Source organism: Sciurus vulgaris (genome assembly GCF_902686455.1).
Source record: "Sciurus vulgaris genome assembly, chromosome: 5".
Classification (NCBI taxonomy): Eukaryota; Metazoa; Chordata; class Mammalia; order Rodentia; family Sciuridae; genus Sciurus; species Sciurus vulgaris.
In genome coordinates, this window is record NC_136465.1 from 11,290,275 (window position 1) to 11,314,153 (window position 23,879).

A 23,879-nucleotide genomic window follows, 5' to 3' on the forward strand; every position below is an offset into this window, starting at 1 on the left:
AAGGAAGCTGCTTGTGTTTACCCAGGTCCCACTCAGACAACCCATTACCTTCACCTGAGCACACCTGTACCACATTCTCAGGGCCACATCTGTAAGGAACTCACACAGGAAATGTCCTGAAGTCAGACGATCATGGACCCCACTTCACTGCTTAATTATTATTAAGGAATAATTCAGCTTCATAAAGACTGTTTCCTCATTTTTAAAAACCCTTCTCAGAGTTGCTTTGAGGGCTAAATACAGGAATAAATGTGAAGAATATACGTGTATGATGTACATGGTTAAAGCACAGTGGTTAAGTGGACATTTGTGGCATTTGGACTTTGCTACTGAAAGCAAAAACAAAGCTTTGTTTCTAGACATGGGGTCAATCTAGCCCAGATAAAGTTCTCCAAATGGTCCAATTTTAGCTCATGGGACTCCAAGGCTAAAGCCCAAGCAAGTGACAAGTATTAGTTGCCTTGCTTTGTTGCCTCTTTGCAGGTAGACTCTCAGAGGCCTCAGAGAGGAAAACATCCTGTGTGTCTCTTAGCTAAAACATCACCTCAGCTTCACTATGATTTTCAAGTACCATGTCATAGAGGTATAAGTATTTAAGGAATAAGAGAAGTGCTACTGGCCTTTATAATAGCCTTTCCTCAACCTGACTCAGTAAACAAGAACATGTCATGTGATCAGCTCAACAAAGACCACTGGCTATCATTGCTTAGACAGAACCTACGTTGTAATGTTGTCATGAGAGTCAGGGTCCATAGGGTAATTTCCAGAGATGTGTTCTGGAACCAGTCTCCCTTCTTTATAACTTGTTCCTGGATAATCTGATATCATGTTTGGATAAAATGGAATGGAACCATACCCTCCTGCAACAAAGAACAGAGAGATAAAAAGTTGCTAATACATTGAGTCTAACAGACAATAAGCCTGGGTGTATAACTGCTATATAAGTTAGAAGGAAGAGCTATAAATTGACCATTCTAAAACTGAAGTTAGTTATCATCATCATCATTAGATGTTCACCAACTTTTAACTGGCTCATAAATAATTCCACAAAGCAAATAAAGTTTAGTGCCCTATCAAATATAATGCAAATCGTTTCTCATGAAGTGCAAAGTAGTACTACACAAAGGTCCTGCATCTATTTCTTATTGAGGAAACTTTATAACAAGAAATGGTATCCAGTTATTAGTACCTGCCTAAAATATTTAAACTATGATTAATGTGGTCATGCCATAAGACTCAGAACATAACTTCACTGTTCATCTACCTTGGTAGTCAGTCACACACAATACAAATTTGTTTTATGATAGGATTTTCCCAGCTTCCCCACAAACTGGATAAGCAGCAGAATATTTGGAGGACGGGGCTAGAGGTTTTTAGGTGTGTTATAGAAGACCTTATTCCAATGGCAAAAGGCAGCTTACTGGGAGTTTTAATTAAGAATAATCCAATGAGATGTGTGCCTTGGATTACTCAAACTCAAATGAAGAGAATTGGGAATTGAGAGGAAGCAGAGGAAACAACTGGAGAGCAATATGGAGTCACTCCAGAGCTCTGGTAAGCAACAATAATGATCTCAGTCAATAAAATGCAGTAATATTATCAGTAGTAGGCAACATTAAATGTACTCCCCATGCTGGTATTTGATCCTCACAGACAACAAACCTAGATAAAGCTGGGTATATTAACATACCCACTTAACAGATGAAGAAACTAAAGCAAGCCAGGCACAGTGGCACACATCTATAATCCCAGTGGCTCAGGAGGCCAAGGCCCTAAGCAACCCAGGGAGACAGTCTCTAAATAAAACATAAAAAAGAGGCAGGAATGTGGCTCAGTGGTTAAAAGCAACCCTGGGTTTAACCCCCAGTACCACAAACAAACAAACAACAAAAACCCCCCAAAACCAGAAGTATCCAAGCAAGGAGCAGTGGTGCACACTGTATTCCCAGTTACTTGGAAGGTTGAGGCAGAAGGATCCCAAATTCAAGGCCAGTCTCAGCAACTTAAGACTCATCAATCAATCAATCAATTAAATAAAAATATACCGAGACAAGGGTGCAGAATTGAACAATTTAAAAAATATGCATACAAAACAAGGCTTGATAATTGATACAGTAGAGGAATCTAAATGTGAAAACCAACAATAACATCCAGGTACTCATGCTGGCTGAAGGTACATTACTGATAGGTATATATTTACAAGTATTATTTAACAGCATCTAAATGAAGATACAACTTCAAGTTAAAGAAAAAAGATACATGGCTAATCCAAGAGTATGTCAATGATTTCATCAAAAAACTTAACAAAAAGAAATGCCTTATTTATTTTTAAAAAAATTTTTTAAGTTGTTGAGGCACACTTATTTTATTCATTTATTTATATGAGGTGCTGAGAATCAAACTCAGTGCCTCACACATGCTAGGTAACTGCTCTACCACTGCGCCACAACCCCAGCCCTTTTATTTTTTAAATATTTTTTGTAGTTGTAGATGGACAGTATGCCTTGATTTTATTTATTCATTTTTATGTGGTGCTGAGGATTGAACTCAGCGCCTCACACGTGCTAGGCAAGTGCTCTGCCACTGAACTACAGCTCCAGCCCCCTTATTTACTTTTAAAGGAAAATAATTTTAGTTCAATAAATTATATTTTGCTCTTCTTTTTTAAAAAATCATTTTCCTCTCAGTTCTGATGAGTTAGCTCAGAAGAGTCCCTGATTTGGTTTGTACCTAAACTGCAATTCACTGTCTTCAATATACTTCACAAACAATTCTAATCATGTTTTTCAAGTGATCTGAAAAGTATTTTCACAGGATTCTACTTTCTGAGATGCAATTTCTCTTTCACAAATCTTAATGAAAAAGAAGATTAAACACTAAGGGTTGTCTCACTTAGGCTGTTCATTCTTCTGATTCTCAAAACTGATCTTGGGCTGATACAGCCCAGTGGAAGAGCGAGTAGAGTGCTTACCTAGCAATCTTAAGGTCTAGGTTTGACCTCTAGCACTACAAAATGAAACAAAACCTGATCTTGGGATTGGAGGTGCAACTCAGTAGAACACATAAGGTTCTGGGTTCAATTCCCAGCACAAAACAGCCCCAAGCCCCTCCCCACAAAGACATTACTTCTTCCAAAATTTTTTTAATTTGTTATTTCGCCTTTTTTTTTTTTTTTAAATGGTGCCAGGGCTAGAACCCAGGGATTCATACATGCTAGGCAGATGCTCTAATACTGAGCCACATCCCTAGTCCACTTTTGCTTTCTTAGACAAATAATATACTAAGCATTATGTACTATACATTATTCCTGGGGGCTGGGATACAAGAGTAAATAGGAGAGCCTGGCATGGTGGCACAAGCTTATAATCTCAGCTGCGTGGGAGGTTAAGGCAGGAGGATTACAAATTCAAGACCTACCAGGACAACTGAGTGAGGCCATGTCTCAAAAAGAAAAAATAAAAAGGGCTGGGATGTAGCTCAGAGGTAGAGTGCTCCTGGGTTCAATTCCCAGAATGGTGGGTATGTGTGCCTGTGACATAAAACAGACAAAATCTGTCTTCATCGACTTTATGTTCTTGTGATGGGAAGAAACTATAAACAAATGAATAATAAATGCAAATTATATCAAGTAGTGCTCTAAAAATATAGACACAAAGAGAAGAGACAGGCTCTCTGAGAAGGTTATGTAGGCAGAAGCCAAAGTTAAATAAGGGCAAGAGAGAGGATAAGCCAACTAAACGCGTTAAAGGAACACAGAGAGACTAAGGAGAAGTAAAGTTGGCAAACTTGATAAAAGCAAGAAAGTCAAGAAGACTAACATGCAGTAAGAGAAATGACAGTGAAAATGAAACACCTGGTCAAGGCCAGACTGTACAGAGTATTGCAGGCCATGGAGAAAGGACTGTGGGTTGTTCTAAGTGTGAAAAGAAGTCACTAGAGAGTTTCTAATTTACGTTTTAAAGTGACTATCAGGTCAGGCCTGTACAGTGGCACATGCCTGTAACCAAGAGGCCCTGGGGCGGAAGGCGGCTGAAGCAGGAAGACTACAAGTTCAGAGCCAGCCTTGGCAACTTAGTGAGGCCCTAAGCAACTTAGTTAGACTGTCTCTAAATAAAATATTTTTAAAAGGGCTGGAGATGTGGCTCAGTGGTTAAGTGCTTCTGCGTTCAATCCCCAGTACCAAAAATAATAATAATAAAAAAGGGACTATGGGCAAAACTGGAACCATTTTCTAAAGTTACTACTGTTGCCTAAGTAAGAAATGAGAATGGTCAGGACTGGATGACAGTCACAGACAAACGACTTCAGAACACATTCTGAAGATGGCACTGCCAGAACTCAAGGGTAGAAAGTCAAAGGATAGTTCCAAGATTGTAAAACCAAGCCCAAGGAGAATAAAGGCAGTGCCATTTACTAAAAGAGACCCAGGAAAGAGTATGTTTGGGGCAAAGAGGTGCTAAATATTCCATTTTCACATCTTTGCTGTAGATTTTTGACTGGAGATGCAAGTAGAAATGTCATACAGTAGAAGCTAGATAACTCTGAAAGCCATTTGGGGAAAAGAAGATATAATCAGGATATCATCAGTTTATTGAAGACATTTGACATTTAAAGGTGATTTACTAATGAGTGAGGATGGACAAAGAAAACCAAAAATTTGGTCTGAGGATTAAGACTTGAGCTTGCCTACATTTAGCAGCTGAAGAAGAACCATGCAGAAAAGGAGATGACTGCACAGGAACTGCTAATGAGGTACAGAGAATATTTCTGGAAGGTAGGCAGAGACAATTTCATTTGAGTGAAACGTGTGATTCTTAACTGTTGACTCTGAGGCAGGTAATGCACTTACTTTAATTTTAATTAAAGTAAAGGTAAGAGCCACACATGCTTCATGGCACCACAATGGACAGAATAGTCCTAGCACTTAATTACAGAGGACATATAATCCTAACCTAATATACTTTCCTTTGCAGGTTACTTGCTTTCTCAATGGATACATGCATTATTTCTATAGGCTAAAATTAAAAAAAAAAAATCCATTAATGTATGTCATCTATTTTGTCCAGTCTTTACTTATCTATTAAGAGAATAATAGTAACAGGACCTATCACATAGGGGTTGTGTGGAATATTAAATGAGTTTCAACATGCCAAATAGTTGGTAAAAATAAGTTTTCAATAAATGTCAGCAACATTCCATGAGCCTTTTGATCTGTTGTCTTTGACTTAGGAAAATTTTTTACTGTTTTTCTGACTTTATCTTTTATCTGTTTGTTCTGACCTCTCATACTAAACTTTGTTATAAGCTGGACATATTCTGTGTTTCTTTCTTATATTTTTGTTAACACTTTTCCGTTTTCTTCCTTTTATATTTTGGGAATATCTGTACCATTCTGCTGCTCAGAGTCAAACAGTTAAGAATCACTCATTTCACTCACATCTTTCCTGATCTACCAATTCTACCAGATGCCCATTAGGCTCCTGGAAAATACTGATTGTTCCTTAAATTTCAACAATTTTTCTTGTTTTTAGGAGTAAGTCTGTTTCACAGGAATTCACTTGCTCATACTAGTCATTTATTTTACACTTCTGAATCTGTGTCTATCATTTTGTGTATGTATACTCAAAGTGAAAGGCCCATGTTTATGTAATATTGGGAATCATACTGGGTTCAATCAGAAAACGTTAGAACCAGTACAAATCTTTTAGACCTAGGAGGGAAAATATTTACATTATTACATACCATATAATTCAAGTATCTTGCAGCTTAAAAAGCTACCCCAAAGGTAGCAGCCTAACAAAACAAACATTTATTATCTCATAGGTTCTGTGGATCAGGACTCAGGATGTGACTAAGATGGGATCTCCAGTTTAGTTTCTCAAAAGGCTGCAGTCTGTGTGTCAGGTAGAACTGCTGTCATGTCAAAGCTTGACTGGAGAAGGATCCATTTTCAAACTTACGCATGTGGCTGTTGGCAGACATCAGGTCTTCATTGGCTGCTGGCCAGGGACATCAGTTCTTTGCCATATGAACTCCACAGGGAAGCTCACAAAAATTATAGCTGATTCCCTCAGAGCAAGTCAAAGAAGGCAGTCCAAAACAAGCTGAAGGCTCTCTGTAACCTCATCTCATCTGAGACATCCCATCACTTTTGCCATACTTGCCTATCCAAGCAGAGGGAATCACAAAAGGACATGAAAATCAGAATGCAGTACTCACTGAGGCCAACTTAGAGGCTGCTTATCATACTTCCTGGTGGGGTTTTAGATCCAGTAATTAGTATGTGGCCAGGAAGTAAACAGTACTGTAAATCAAAGAAGGCAGCTTCAGAGAAATTTCAAATCTATGCTTCACAGCTAAGTATCTCTTTTCTGCCAGCTTGGGTAGACAGTTACTTTCTGCTGGTCATTTCCCCCTTGGTAAGAGTCATTCTAAGCTGTGCACTTTTTAATCCCTGCTTCAAAATGCAAAACCTTACCTCAACCAACTGACCTATGGAGCACCCTTTAATTCTAACTCTCACTACTCAATATAGATCCTTTTTCTTACTCCCCAAGAGGGCTTCTCAACCACATAAATGAACACTAAGGCAGTCAGAAATGTCTCCCTTCAACAATTCTCGTTTGTACTATTTCCTGCCAAATTCTTTTCAGCTTAGTTATGGCATTCTTCCAGGGTTTCCAAGGATACTGAACTCTCCCCATTATGCTTGTTGGTCATTTCAGCATGTGTTTGTCTGTTTGTTTTAACACATGGGCTTGGATCACCATCCTCCACCAGAAGTCAACACAGTTATTTGTTTAAGTAAGGCACTTTACACATTCTTTAAAAGACTATGTTTGAATAAATGTGATAGGAAATGCACGGTAGTTTTCCTAGCCATACAGTTCAATTCCACTGTTGAATAAAGCAAAGATGTTTTTAAACCACACCATCAATTTCCAGGATAGTTTCTTATAGTAACCATTGCTGATTTCTGAAAAAAACATCAATGTCACTAAAACTGTTCAAAACATTTGTTTAAACTTACGTTTGAAAAATGACTAAATACAAAATAATGAGCACAGCAACATTTTAACAATGTACCTACAGCTGTGCAGCAGGATTGACAAATCATCCACTGATATAAAAATCTACCCAACTACATAGCTAGCAGTGGACACCAACCATGAGAATACTGATCAAGGGGATAAGAAGGGTAGAATCAAAAAGAATGACAAATGTTTTCTTTGAAACTCTGGCAAAAATGTATGGCTGACTGGATAACCAGAATTTAATTTGTCCTCTACTGGTGAATACTTAGGACACAGAATTAAGAAGGGTATTAATACAAATACATTAAGCTAAAAGATGACTACCACACATGGCTACACAGGACCTAACCTACCCAAACAGCTATACTGTATAGATACACTAGAGCAGAGTGCCAAGGATCAACCATGATCTCACCAGATTTCCAGGTGATATGTCAAAGGGAATCTTCAAGCATTTTAGCAATTTGTTTGAACAATAAAATAATTTGTTATGTTCACAGAATTGAAAAACACAAATTAATACACCAAATCAGTTGCATTTCTACATATCAATAATGAACAACCTGAAAAGAGAATTAAGAGAACAATTCCACTTACAAGAGCTTTGCAATGAATAAAGTACTTAGGAATAAACTTATCCAAGGACTTCTATACTGAAAAATAAAAAACACTGCTAACAGAAATTGAAGACACATTAAAAGAAAAGACATCTATGTTCATGGATTAGAAGACCATCAAATTCCTACAAAAATCCTCAGGGTAACCACCTCAATTAGAAAAATTCACTAATGTATTCTACCATGGAACAGAGTACAAAAATAAACTCACATATACAGTGAAGTGATTTTTGACAGTTTTCAAGTTTTCATGAATGAAGACAAAAGATGCTCAATGTAAACAATTAGGGAAATGCAAAATCAAAACCACAATGAGATAATGATGTGATGATGATATTTCATACACATTAGGATAGCTATTATTTTTTTAAAAAATCAGTGTTAGAGAGGATGTGAAGAAACTGTAACCCTTGTGTATTGCTAGTGGAAATTTCAAACGGTGCAGGTGCTTTGGAAAACGTTAAGGTTTCTAAAAAAGTTAAACATAGAACTACTATATGATCCTCTAACTGCACTTCCAGGTACACACTAAAAGCATTCAAGCAGGGCATGGTGGCATACTCCTATAATCTCAGTGTCTCAGGAGGCTGAGGCACGAGGATCACAAATTCAAAGTCAGCCTCAGTAATTTAGCGAGATGCGAAGCAACTCAAGAGATACCTGGTCTCTAAATAAAATATAAAATAGGGCTGGGGATGTGGCTCAGTGTTTGAGTGCCCCTGGTTCAATCCCCCAAAACCCCCACACCATCCCAAAAAAATGGAAAAAAAAAAAAAGAATCCAAAGCTTGAACTTGAACACATATCTGAACAATGTTCACAGCAGTACTAAGAGCCAAAAGGTAGAAGCAATGAAAATATCTACCAAGAGATGAATAAGCAAAATGTGGTATATATGAATGATTAATTGTATTCAGTCATAAAAAGGAAATTTTGATTCATGCTACAACATGGATGAACCTTAACAACATTACTACTAAATGAAATAAGCCAGTCGCAAAAGAACAAATAATGCATGATTCCACTTACTGAGGTACCCAGAGTAGCCAGATGCACAGTAAGCAGAACTGGGTTGTGAGGGGCTGGGGAAGAGAGGAATTGGGGTGGAGGTGAGGTTACTGTTTAGGAAGATGATAGAAGTGTGGATGGCTGTACAACAATGTGTATGTACTCAATGCCACTGAACTGTACATTTAAAAACGGCAAATCTTATGTATAGTTTACCAGAATAAAAAAATTGTTATCTCACATTAAGAAGTTCCAGTAGGACACAGAAATACAGGGTTGGTTAGTTCACTGACTTAATGTCAAAGATCCAGGTTCTTTTATTTTATTTTTGTATCTAGGTTCTTTTTATATTTTTAAATCCTAACTAAAGACAGTTACAGGGCTGGGAATTAGGATTTTCACTATGGGAAAAGTAAGATACAAATAGAGAATGGGGAAGTTAAGGAAGGCCCCTGTGGTATTTCATCTAAATTGGGGTATCAGCATAAACTGCTATTTAAAAAAATTTAGTACAGAGTATTCCAATCAATTACAAAAGTAGACAGAAGGAAGAGCCAGTGCAGTGGCAGCACACCTGTAATCCCAGCAGCTCAGGAGGCTGAGGCAGGAGGATGGGGAATTCAAAGCCAGTCTCAGTGATTTAGCAAGGTGCTCAGTGACTCAGTGAGACCCTGTTTCTAAACAAAATACAAAAAAGGATTTGGGATGTAGCTCAGCAGTTGAGTGCCCCTGAGTTCAATCCCTGCCCCCCGTCTCAAAAAAAAAGTAGATAGAAGAGTGCTGTGACACAGTCACAAAAAAATGAGCCTATCACTCCAGAAAAATTCCTGGAGAATGCCAGGAAGAACACAAACTGATTCTTTGACCATGTGGAAAATTACACTAAAAGGTACAGAAAGAAATTGATGATGGTAGATTTAAAAAAAGAAAGAATAAACAAGGTGATTACTAATTATATAGAGAAAATGTCATATTAGAAAAGAGAATTATGATGTATTAAATAGCAACAGTATATAATATTTCTCTGGACATTAATAACATCTACTCTTGCATTAGTTCCTATGGCTGCTGTAATAAATGAGAACAAATCTGGTGGTTTAAAAGTATCAAATTGATTCTCTTACAGTTCTGGAGGTCAGAAATTAAATTCAAGTTCCACTAGGCTAAAGCCACAGTGTGGGCTGGGCTGGTTCCTTTTAAAAGCTCAAGGAGTAAATTCATTTTCTTGCATTTTTTTTTTTTTTTTTAGCTCATGGAGGCCATCTGCACTCCTCTGCCTAGTGACCCTTTCCTCACACCACACTCCAACCTAATGATGCCTGTGTGACATCTCCACCTTCCTTTAATTTTCTTGCCTCTCTTTCAGAGACCCTTGTGATTACATTTATAGCATGGTCAGGTAATCCAGGATAATCCCTCTATTTTAAAATCCTTAATTTACTCAACATTCACAGGTTGCAGGGATTAAGTTGTCAATGTCTTTCATGAGAGTATTATACAGTCTGCTATCACTCTGAACACTGGTGTAATAGTATTGAGAAAATGGAGGAGGGGCAGGATAGAGCTCAATTTTTAGCTAACACTACATATGTGAATATAAGAACTTTTATGTAAAAAACAGCCATATGAGCACACAGTTTTAAAATATGGGAAAAAAAAAACCCAAAAAAATATTGAAAAACTTTGGGAAGTAAATTCAAGTTAAGAAAAACAGCAACAGAAAACTTTTAATTTTCCTTTTAAGCATTTTGAAACTGACTTTGAAAAACTATGAACATGAGCTACCCTAGTAAAGAATCAACCAAAAACAAAGCTTAGAAGACTGAGAAATCCTGACATGAGACTGAAAGGTATCTCAAGGCTAACAAAACAAACGAACACCACAGAGATAAAAGATTAAGGTTTCATTTCTTAAATTCATTCTTTTCACAATGCTGGGAAACAAGTACATTACGAGCAAAAGCAAACCTTTACTTAGTAAGCTTTTGGCCTACACTAAACCTGAAAGACAAACACAAATTTTACATAACTACTAGAAATGGGTAATGTGTAGTAGTGCGATGTAAAACACTCAAAAACTAGTATAAAATTCCCAAGGAGGTGTTTATTCAGTTTTTTATTTTATTTTTATTTTTACAAACTGCATTGATTGACTGTACACAGTGTTTATTCAGTTTTTGAACAACATTAGCTGATATGAGAATAGCACAACAGATCTACACAGTCATCAGAAATGCTGAGTAAAAGAATTAAGATATGACCTTACCTGGTCTACCTTCTCCCTAAAAAGGCTAAGCAACTTGGTAGCTCAAAGTGCTGACTACCTGCCACCAACAACAGCAACATTCATTGGGAGCTGGTTAGAAATGCAAAATCATAGGTTTCATCTCAGACCTAAATGCACAAGCATAAACTGATTTTAACAAGATTCTCAGCAGTCAAATGTTCATGGGTATGATAAAATTTGCTTTCTATTCTCCTCAGATTCCTGTAGAATTTTCTAAGTGCTCTAAATACATTTGTTGGCCTACTCAAAGTTCTAGTCTAAGATTAGGATCATCACACACACAGCTGAGGAGAGAAAAGAGGGTAAAGGAAAATATTTCTAATGTAAAGAATTTACACATATTTACAATGCTGCCTTAGATAGTAAAAGGAGTTAACAGGGTTTCAGAACCACAGCAATTCAATCACAAGAATGGGGACTTATATTTCATGTATGTATAATGTCAAAATACATTCTACTAAAAGAGAGATTAAAAAAAAAAAAAAAAAAAAAACCCACAGCAGTTAAGAAGGGTCAATTCTACCAGGTTTCCCTGATAGTATACCTTCAGATGCTCCCCCTCCCCATTCCACCTCTACCTGCTATGAGCAAACTGATACAGTGAAGGATTCTTTGCACCCCAGTGTGTTAAAGGTGCATGCAGCACAACCTCACCCAATTTTACCACTCCTGTGAAAAGGTTCAAAGTATACAATCACGGGGAAAAAAACAAAACCCTGAAGGAACTTAAAAGAAACAGAAGCTGGGCACCAACCCATGCCTGTAATCCCAGCAACCTGGAAGGCTAAGGCTGAGGATCACACAAATTCAAGGTCAGCTCCAGAAACTTAAGAGAACCTGTCTCAAAATAAAAATGACTGGTGTGTGACTCAGTGGTTAAGCACCCCTGGGTTCAATCCCCAGTATCAAAAAAAAAAAAAAAACAAAAAAAAAAAAAAAAAAAAAAAAAAAAAAAAAAAACAAGAAAAGACCACACTTCCTCCTAACCTAACCAAGCCAAGTGCTCTTCATTAATTCAATACATATTTACTGAAAATGCTAATCGATGTGCCCAAAACCCTGTAAACAATTAGATAATCTGGATTTGCGGACTGAAAGGGATTTTTATTCTGTTGTCAGTCTGTTAATTTCTTAATCATGCATTAAATAACTGCACCCACTCAATTTTACAAGGGCTCAGTATGTGCCCAAATGAAGTACTCATGTCCATTTAACCCTTGACTATCAAGGCAAGCACTATCCCTGCTTACAGGTAGGAAAACTGACACAAAGCAATGCTTAGCTGTTTGTTTCCTTAGACTGCCTGTCCACCATCACTTCACTTACAAAGCTTTGCCTTGTACACTGGTCTCCTGGACCCAAATGGTTCTTCTTGGAGCCTCCATACAACTTCCCTCAGTTAGAATGCAGGATTCAAGGGAGGAAAAAGAACTATAACACTACAAATGAATAAGGAAAAGGCAAGCACCACCAAAGAAAAAGAGGACAGGAACAGTTATACACTTAAACATTCTCAAATAACTAGAAAATATTTTTCTGACTGGTTAATACTGTGCCAGGTATTGTCAAGATCAAGAAATGGACGCCACCCTTTTGCTGCTGGAGGAGTGAAAAATCAACCCCAACTTTCTAAGGCAATTTGGCAATATATATCATAAGCCATGAAAAAAGATGACACCTTTTGACCCAGATCTTATGCCTTTAAATATATTCTTAATAAGAGTCTCACAGGATATTCATTAATATTTATATCAAAAATCTTAACCTAAATTACATACACCAGATAGACATCCAGGTGAATATAATACAGCCATTTATCTTCTCAAATAAATTAAGTGGAAAATATAAACTATACATGTTTGGGAAATATATAGTAACAGCAGAAAAAGAACATACTAGAAATATCTAGCTCTAAATGTTAACAGATTCTATCTAAAAATTATGAGATTATATGTGATTTTTTACTTTTCATTTATATACAGTGTATATAGACTTTAAGTCAGAAGAACCAAGGTTCCTTGGCTCTTTCACTCAACAACAGTATGACCTTGGATAAATTACTTTAGCGACTAGTTGAGATGATTAGATGAGATAATGCATGTAAAGCATTTGCTCTGAGACAGGTGGTTAGCTCAGTTTCTTGAGCACTTAAACATCTTACGCTTTTAATCAGAAAGTTACCTTTCCTTTACAGAATAAAAATTCTTAAGATTAACAAATTACTGCATAGTGAGAATTTAATGAAGCTGTATTCTCATCAACATAAGCAATATGCATTTCAGTTAACAATGTTAAAGCATTCCCAAGAAATCAGGCTGTGAATCAGAGATGGTGGACACATGGACACAAGGCTTATGCATTTACTGAACAGGTAAAAAGATACACTAGGATCTAGCCTACTCTACTGTCTGATATAGTCCTAACTAATCAATCAACAAAATGACCTGAACCCTTTTCTCGAACAATTAGGTTCATTTAGAAAAAGAAAAAGGCTTTGAGATTTAATTTAACATGGGATAAGACACAGACTCCAGGCCATCAATGAGTTTTCTTTTGCAGTACTGGGGAGTGAACCTGGGGACCTTATGCATACTAGGTAAGTACTTTTTTTTTTTTGGTTCCAGGAAGTGAACTCAGAGGCACTCAACCACTGAGCCACATCCAGTCCTATTTTGTATTTTACATGGAGGCAGAGTCTGAGTTGCTTAGCATTTCACTTTTGCTGAGGCTGGCTTTGAACTTGTGATCCTCCTGCCTCAGCCTCCCAAGCTGCTGGGATTACAGGTGTGTGCCACCATGCTGAGTTTAGGTAAGTACTCTTGAGCTACATTCCTTTTTATTTTGAGACAGAGTCTCAACAAAATTGTCAAGGTTGACCTTGAACTTGCAATCCTCCTGCCTCAGCCATACTATTGTTTTTAAAGACTTGAATATCTTACACATTATTATAAATTTCACTTAGCTTTAGAGTCCATCTATTGTGTATCTACATGCACAATCCAAGTGTGTACAACATTCTCAGCAACTCACTCTTCATACAGAAATCACAGCCAAGTTAAATTTTAAAAAAGGTAACTTCTTAGACAACTCATTTCTAAATCAGGGCCTAGAGACCTTGCCTAATAATTCATGGATTTCTGGATACATCCTTCTTCAAGTCTTAAGATGATGAAAATACCTTATTAACCTCTGGTACTGTATATGGATTTACCATTATGGGTATCTACTAAGTTAAAAAAAAAGTTAACAAAATATATTTGCTGTATAACTGGTTTGTCAAAAAAAGGTATAAACCAGATTTGATTAATAAAGTGAAGAAAATCCAATGTAGAAGTAGTCTGTGCATGACACAGAAGTACTGCAAAGTTTAAGGGTTTTGTTTTTTTTTTTTTTTTTGTCCTTTTGTAAATGCAAAGGTTTTTTAATTGGCTCTAGATATTCATTTTTATGAAAATGGGGCCAGAGATTCCTACCTCACCTATCCTCCAGATTACTTTTTAACTGTTACTGTTTTTTCAAAATTAGTGCTCAATTCAGCAGGTTTTGGTATATTCACAGAATTGTGCAACTCTCACCACTATTTAATTCCAGAACATGGTTTCCATTACCCCTTGGAAAAAAATCCTGTATCTACTGGCCAATTGTTCCTGCATTCCTAATCCCTTCCCCTCCCCCTAGTCCCCCTGGCAAAGACAAATCTACCTTTTATCTCAATAGATTTGCTTATTCTGAACATTTCATATAAATGAAATAATACAATATATGGCCTTACATGATTGGCTTCCTCACTTAGAACAATGTTTCCAAAGCTCAGCTCTGAGGTAGCACATATTACTACTTCTTTTGTTGTCTGAATACTATTGCATTGTATAGATATACTATCTTTTCTTTACTCATTCATCAGTTGATGAAGCGTTGGAATTGTTTCCATTCCTGGGCTATTTATTATGAGTAAGATTGGTATAAACATCATGCACCAGTTTTTTAAATATATACACCTAGGTGTTGAACTGCTGGGTCATCTGGTAATAAATCTATGTTTAACTTTTAAAGAATTGCCAAACGGTTAAAAATGGAGGGTTGGGGCTGGGGATATAGCCCAGGAGTACAGTGCTTGCCTAGTATGTGCAAGGTCCCAGTTCAATCCCCAGCACGGGGGGGGGGGGGGGGGGGGGGGGGGGGATAAGGGGGGGGTGATGGGAAGCAAGAAGAAAAGTTAAGACTTGTAGGTTACTATAAATATTCACCTGGAGAAATTTCCAGTAAATTTCTAAATTCCAACTCAACCATTTGAAAGCACTATCTGGACTTGAGATAGTGATTCTTTCCTCTAACCTCAAGAAACAACTATTTGTACTACAGCCCCATCTCAATATCAAGTAGGACAATAACTTGTAAAAAGGAAAATAAATTGCTATTCACACCCCAGTCATCACCTGTGAAATTTTTCAACAGGATCTCATAGTACCACAGATAGGTTAATGCCAAGAGCAAAAGTGTTATGGAAAATGCTCATTTTCAAGAAATTCATCCTTTTACTATACCTAAAATGTTTTCTATCTTCTTCATATTCTGCACAGAACTGAGTATTCAACATATACTTTTTGTAGTCACTTAGCTGAATAACTGAAGTTTCACCTTAGCTCTACCTAGTCCTCAGGAAAAACAAACTTTTACAAAATCAAATGGTATTTCTAAAAACTAAAACACAGAAGCATAAAAAGTAGAGGGATCAATTTTACTAACTCATAACCTTAGGTTTAACAGTTGCTCAAGTTCTCTGAGCTTTGGAGTCCAACATAATATAACAACAGCATAGCTTACTTCAAAAGGCTACAGTAAATATTATGTGCATGTATGAATATGTAACAACAAATTCCATCATTATGTATGACTTTTATGCACCAACAAAAAATGTGAAGACAAAAACAAAAAACTACTATAAGAAATGCATCTTTAATCACTCCTTATCTACAATTTCATTTCAAAGAAATGCAATGTATTATCAAATTTTCCTATTATCCTGATGACTTTGCTTAGTAAAATATACATATACTAGTTGTTCCTACTAATATAAGAAATTTTACAGTCATGGAATGTGAGTTATAAAACCCACAGGATTTTCTTATTTTAAACCAGAAGCTGCAAAATAAATGAAGTGAAACTTTGGTCAAAATTTTGGATTTGGTCTAATCCTATCTTGGAATAGCCTATTATGATAAACTGGTGATAGTTTTCAAACTGTTAGTCTGAGATAACAGATTTGTGTCAGCAGTACCAATACCCACTCTAATATTCTCACTGATACTTTGATGTTCTGCCTAGAACTCTTCCTGTTATCCCCCAATCAAGGAGTACCTACCCATTCCTCGCTCAGAACCCCAGACATAAAAGTCACTGTATGATGATGGGGACATGTTCTCAAAAATGTGTCATTAAGCGATTTCATTACTGTGCAGGCATCATAGAATGTATTATATACCTACACAAACCAAGACAGTTATGATGTCACTAGGCAATATAATCTTATGGAATCACCTTCACATAAGTGGTCTACTGATGACAGAAACGTTACGCCGTGCATAACTGTATATAACAAGATTAGCCCATGAAAGTTTAAAGGTGGAACCAAACATCATGACATATGCTACAACAAGGATGAACCTTGAGGTCATGTTTAAAGAAAAAGTCACTAATAATTTTCAAGGTTCCACTTTAATGAGGTATCTAAGATAGTAAAATTCACAGACAAGGAAAAAGGAATGAGCTAGGAGGAACGGATAGTTGTCTTATGGGTAAAGTTTCAGTTTTGCAAGATGAAAAAGTTTTAGAGATTGTTTCACAACAGTGTAAACAAAGTTAACACTGAGCTATACCTTTAAAAATGGTTAGAATGGGGCTCAGGTTGTGACTCAATGGTAGAGCATTCTAGCACCTGTGAGACCCTGGGTAATAATTCTCAGCACCACAGAAAAATAAATGTATTGGGCCCACCTACAAATTAAAAAAATATATATACGCATATATATATAAACATGATAAATTTTATATTTTTAGAATAAAAAATGAAGATACCAGGGAGCAAAAAAATTTCATTTAAAGAAGTAGTTCTAGTTTATAGCAGCTCAATTCACAATAGCTAGATTGTGGAACCAACCTAGATGCCCTTCAACAGATGAACAGATAAAGAAACTGTGGTATATATGCACAATAGAATATTATTTAGCCATAAAGAAAAATAATATTATGGCATGTGCAAATAAATGGATGGAATTGGAGAATATCATGCTAAGTGAAATAAGCCAATCCCCAAAACCAAAGGCTGAATGTTTTCCCTGATAAGTAGATGATGACATATAATGGGGGTGGGGGGAAGTGACAGAAGAATGGAGAACTTTAGATCACATAGAGGGAAATGAGAGGCAGGAGGGAGGGGTATGAAAAATGGTAGAATGAGACAGACATCATCATCCTATGTACATGTATGATTACACGAATGGTATGAATCTACATCGTGTACAACCACAGAAATGAAATGATGTACCCCATTTGTGAACAATGAATCAAAATGCAGTCTATAAAAAATAATTAAGAAAATAAAAAATTAAAATTAAAATAAAGCAAGCAAGAAAGAAGTGGTTCTACCACAAGGGGAAAAAAATTCCTCATATGTCAAGGGGGAAAAAAACAAAGGGCAGGAGCAGGCAATCTCTTCACTACTATCAATTCCTGTACTTCTACATGCTACGTCACTTCACTAGATAAAGAATTAATTTGACATGATTTATGGCCTACAATAGCCTGTTTCTCTTGAAACAGAGCCTTCCCACTCTAATATAGGAAATATGAGATTCCTCAATACCACTTTATAAACTCATCTACTTTAGGCAGTAAGACTCTTACCTGTAGTAAGCTAGAAAAAACAAAGGTAACACCAAAAAGGTTTCTACTTTCAGGTAGAACAGATCTGCTGTGAACTTAAATGGCAGGTTCTAAGTTACTATGGCTCAGATTTAACCTTATCTCAGATCTTCAGAAAAATTTTCCACCAATCCCTTTTATCTACTCTAGTATCTGTATTTGTCTTATCTTTTTCCTTTTTATGTGGTGTTGGAGATAAAAACCACAACCTTGTATATACTAGACAAGTATTCTCCCAAAGAGCTACATCCCCAGTACTAACTTTTTTCAATACAGAAGAGTTTAGATGTCCTCTGAATGAAGTATAAAATGTCCAATGGTCCAAAATCCAATATATCGCTTTAACATTTTGGCCAATGAAAACAGTTTTTAATTTAGAAAGAAAAATGGAAAGACATTAAATCTGTCAAGTCCAATTTCTTAGAGAAGATTCATCCCTCTAATACAATATTAGGAACAGTACTACAACGTTTCTTAAGAAATAATTCCTCCTTAGTACCGAAAAACCCATCATAACCATACAAAGTACTGTTGATTCTTCAAACTTAAGAGTCCAATAGAAGAATTTCAGTAAGTACATAAACACAAAGAAACAATAAGTAAACAGCAAATTTCCTTACACAAGGTTGTTGGTCATAGTCTAAATTGTTTATGAGATCTTTTAGACTTTGGAAGAGAAAAACCCAGTTGATAACTGAATGTTGGCAGGGAATTTAATCAATAGAAACTAACTACAAGAATATAACCATTTGTATCTTGGCATATAGAAGACTTGAGGAATGATTTGCCAAGGGCTGCACACATGCCAAGAGTGAAGCTCTAGGTGAAATTTTTAAAAGGGTAGAAAATAGTCACAAAAAAGTGAAAATTTTAGGCAATAGTTCAAAGGACAGTCTTAAAATGTGAAATTCAGCAACTATTTAAAAAAGAATTTTGCTGTACTTTAGCAGAATTTACAGAGGAAGAGTAACTAAACTCCCTTTATTAGCTATCAGAATTGGGGAACAGTTACCATCCTACTTTTATGCCTTTCTTCCAAGACAACACATCAAATGGTTACATGTTGGGCTCCAAATACCACGCAATGTCAGGGTCACCAACTTATTTACAATGACCAAGAAGCCAACCTAGAAATGGCACTAAATCAGGCTCTGAAGTAGTTCAGTAATCCAACAGTGTTACTTAATGCTGTTACCTCAGCAGAGACACTGTGGGAAAAAGCCCTAAAAACTTTTAAAGCTAGTGTTTTGACAAATATGTTATTAGCATTTAATCTCTGTAACAGAGAGGTAAGTTTAAAAATAGATACTTTAAAATCTTGACGGTATCCTTCCTCACCAAGATCATCAGATGAACGAGCTTAGATAGATCTAATTTGGTATCTCATACACAGTAAGGGAGACAGCTGAAACAGTCTCTTGTCACAGACTCCACCTTTATAGGAGAAAAGCTTTATAGATTCCACACATGAAAGTGGTAGTACACTATCCTACACTTATCTTGTGGCTCATGAGACTCCTTAAAAAGTGTTACTAGTAAAATGAAATATATTAACAGATCAAACTGATGGTCACCAAATTTTGCAGATAGCAGGATCTCCCTTACAGTCTTAAAACCTGAGCATACCAAAGGACATTTTAAATTTTAAAATACTGATTCGCTGTGAAATAGCAATATTCTCTGCACAATACAAAAATGTTAAGTGACTTATGTTTCCCCAAGCACACCGCCCCCCCACAAAACTAGAATGTTTTACATTATTGCAAATCTCTAACATCTGGCCTAACATAAGATTCTCTTAATTGCTTCTGTATTCAACATATGACAAGGTGTTGTGTCAGTTATATGAAGAAAATTCAGCTTCACTCAGATATGTAGTTGGAAAGAGAGGAGTGCTTAATAGATTTTTCAAGTGGTTATGGATATTCCTTTGATACAGTACCCAGCTTGACAAATGACTTCTTAAAGGTCTGTGGAACCTGAAAGCATGCCACAATGGTCTATAACATTAAGATCCAACGCCCTTTATTGTATTTGTTACAATGCATGATTTTATAACATCACATGCACTGGTCAAATGTGAAACACTGATTCACTTGAGTAATGCAGGTTTTCCAAATGTTGACATTTCATCGCACCGTACCAAAAACTGCATTCATTAATATTACTGATTTAGTGGGAAGTAAGTATTGGGAAGTTGTCAAGCTCACCATGGAAGATACATGTTTTCCAAAAGTGTCAGTTGCCTAAAAGCTCAAATTTTATCATAGACAATAAATACAATAAATACTGCTCAATAAGGCAACAAGTCATCTGTTCATTTGAAAAAATGGATGCCAAATCTCCATGTCAGAATAACCACAGTTTGAAAAAAAAAAAAAGGTTTCCATGAAAAGAGCTATTAGTTCATTTCAAATCTCAAACAGCTGCACTGACATTTCTCTGGACAACCACTATATACTGCTCCATCATTCTAGGTACACTTTCCATTGACACAACAGACATATACCCAAGTTGAGAGTTAATAGCTTTTACTGCTTCACTAAGGACGTTCTTAAGTAAAACAGACATTTTCCAACTGCTAGTATATGACAATAATGATGATCATGACCACTGGCACTGTTTGGAGCCACTGCCTGATTCACCCTAAGATGTCTATGGGTTTACCCACATGGCTTTTCATCTTAGTGTCAGTAGGAAAATAGTTTGACTCTGAAGAACTTTTGAATGCGTTCAAGGGTTGCCTGACCACACACACAGAACCACTGGACTAAATGATAACTGCCTTGACAGTGGCTATAGACTAACCAAATAAAATACATTATGTATAATCACATACAACACAATTTTACATAAAACTTCAGAAGGTCTGTAAAGTCCTTATAATCCACTTATAGCACATCCCAGTTTAAGAATGTCATTAGCAAGCAAGGCATGATGGCGCACCCATGTAATCCCAGCAGCTCAGGAGACTGAAGCAGGAGAATCACAAGTTCAAAGTCAGCCTCAGCAACTCGGCAAGACCCTGTCTCAAAATACAAAATAAAAAGTGCTGGGGCTGTAGCTCAATGTAGAGCACTTACCTAGCATGTGCAATGGAATGCCCTGGTTCAATCCCCAACAGTAGGTGGGGAAAAATCCTAGTAGGCATTACAAATAAACTCCACTGTAAACAAGTCATATACCAGCAACCTCAAACACTCACCAGAATATATTTCAAGGCTGAAATAAATTATATGGGGAAAAAAATTATATGAGTCAGATTTGAGGTAGATTCTAGCTGTACCACCTGCACAAGTTAATAAATGAACTTTCTCAACAGTGTCTACTTCATAGGATTTTTGTGAATATTAGAATGAATACACATAAAGCACCTGAAACACTGAATGGTATGATTAAGCACTCAAACATGCTAGCTTCTGTGATTACCTAACACAGCCATGCTATGCCATCTCATCCAGGGCATTTATAGAAAATATAATCTGTGCCAGGCCTTTACCTGTATGTCCTCCTTCTAAGGAAGCAATTTGTGGTCCCCTGATTACTCAGTTTTAATTTCCATCATCACCTCAGATAAGCAAAAAGACATTACAACTGAGGATATTAGCTAAAACACCTAGCTCTAATCTTCAATATTTCCATTAAAGAACAAAAGAAACAAACTGTAGGTTACCTTCCTTCCTACTCAACTTTATTTATTTATTTTTTTCCAACTCAACTTTAAATCAGGCAAATATATATGTGCAAATATGGGAACCTCCTTTATTTTTTTATATTTATTTATTTATTTTGCAGTGCTGGGGATCTAACTCAGGGCCTTGTGCTTGCAAGACAAGCACTCTACCAACTGAGCTGTCTCCCCAGCCCGGGGAACCTCCTTTACTGATAAAATAAACTTTTTGCTTAGGATCTCATTGTTATTGTATTTATTCCAGTTTTCAGAGACTTAACTTATTCTAAAGCTTAATTTACTGTTAGGAGTATTAAATACTGAAGTTTAATTTTCAACTCATTTTAATAACTTGAGACAAAATGTCAGCTAATATGCTTTCAATGACCATGATTCCTTTAGTAAGGAAATGGGGGAAAACTTAGTATCTTAAAACAAGGAAACGGTACAATATTACATAAATACTGTCACTGATACTTAATGGACAAATGTATACTTCTGTAAGTGACATGAGTGAGGTCTACTAGACTTAGGTCAGCAGTAAAGCTAAAGGAAGGAGTGTGATGTCAAACAAAAGAGTGTTTAGTAAGACCTTTGCCACAGGTCACTGGGTTTTGGAATACAACTTATATGCCACTATTTTAAAATCCATAAAACAATTGGTTTCTACTATGTTTTCTATTAATTTACCCTCAGTACCCAAATCTAACATGCATACTACTCTAAAACACAAGAGGAGAGAAATAACCTTAAATTCTGTTCATGGTGTAGCACTAAATAAATGGAATGAATTTAAAAGCCATTACATTTTGTGACACACTAAGAATAACCTGTTTCTCAAAACTTTACTTATGTCCTTATTTGAGGTCCATTTAAACTTTACCATTTAAAAAATATTTTTCAAGAACTAGTCCACAAGTATAAATGCTACCAAAAATAAGCAGGAAGCAAAGAGGGGGAAAGATACATCTGCATCCAAGTACCATAAAAATTCAGGCTTCATGTAATTAAAAATCACACCCTAGGGCTGGGGATACAGCTCAGTTGGCAGAGTGCTTGCCTCGCGAGCACAAGGCCCTGGGTTCAATCCCCAGCACTGCAAAAAAAAAAAAAAAAAAAAAAAAAAAAAAAAAACCTAAAATAATTTCCTATGAAAGATAATCCTTGTAAGATTATAAAATGCGAACATGAGAGATACTATGATAACATTAAAATAATGTTATACAAACATTACAATATACTAATACCACTTTTCAGATCACAACAGCCCTAAGGTCCTCTCCAACCCTTCCTAATCATAACTCCCACCCACCTACTTAAAGGTAACCCCTACACTGGTTTGAGGAGGGGGGTTTACTGGGGACTGAGCTACATCCCCAGCCCTTTTCACTTTTTTCTCACATTAATTTATTGGTGCATTATATTTATACATATTGATGGAATTTGTTACATATTTGTACATGCACAAAACATACAATATAACAATATAATTTGGTCAATATCACAGCCCTTTTTATTTTTGAGACAAGGTCTCACTAAGTTGCAAAGGGGGGCTGGAATTTGCAATATTCCTGCTGAGGTGGGAGACAGGATTACAGGTGTGTGCCACCATGCCATGTCACATTGGCTTTTACAGTAGTTATTTCATAGCTTTACATCATAGGTTTTTTGTTTGTTTGGTTTTTACCAGTTTCATATGAGTCTCTAAACCTACAACTCAGTTCTGAGTATTTTTTTGAACTTTCTTACTAATGCAGAGAATATGTATAAGACACATAAACTGTTTCCTTCACGTTGGCTAAGAAAAATTTTATCTTTTAAAGATAATTTCCCAGTTTCTTCACACCCCAATGACTGTCCCTTATTTGCTATAAACATTCAAGCAGTAATAATAAATAGCCAAACCTTTGAAAGGCTCTTATTATGTGGTGTGTACTATTCTGTTTCATGTGTATAAACTCATTTAATCACCAAAATAACACTGATAGGTCTTACTGTTATGCCCACTTTATAATGGAGGGAAATAAGCACAGAGATGAATTAACTTGCTCAAGATCACACAGCAAGTAATTGGGACGCATTCAAACTATGCAGCCTAGCACCCAAGTCTGTGCTCTTACCATCTTATGAAAATTATCAATGAAGGAAAAATAAAAAAATCTAGTAACATTGATGGGGCTGGGATTGTGGCTCAGTGGTGCTTACGAAGCACCACATAAAATAAATAAATAAAGATATTGCATCCATTTACAACTAAATATTTTAAAAAACAAACATTGTTATTGTTACCATTAAAATACACATGCACAAGGTCCTGGATCTAATCCCCAGCACCAAAAAAAT

The 23,879-nt window shown here is 36.3% G+C and overlaps 1 protein-coding gene across 5 annotated transcripts in view; it reads right to left on the reverse strand.

The window, feature by feature from the left end:
• The window catches only part of PPP2R2A (protein phosphatase 2 regulatory subunit Balpha), a 61,191-nt gene that overhangs the window by 31,744 nt on the left and 5,568 nt on the right, over positions 1-23,879 (reverse strand). For 2 of the 5 annotated variants that reach the window (XM_079139038.1, XM_079139036.1), the window contains exon 1: positions 722-9,426. The exons of 2 other annotated variants lie outside the window; for them this stretch is intronic. In XM_079139038.1, the coding sequence (XP_078995164.1) occupies positions 722-737 (16 nt within the window). In that variant the 5' untranslated portion in view covers positions 738-9,426. Of the gene's footprint in view, positions 1-721; positions 9,427-23,879 lie in introns of those variants that run through there. One more of the 5 variants, XM_079139037.1, reaches the window with a different exon arrangement.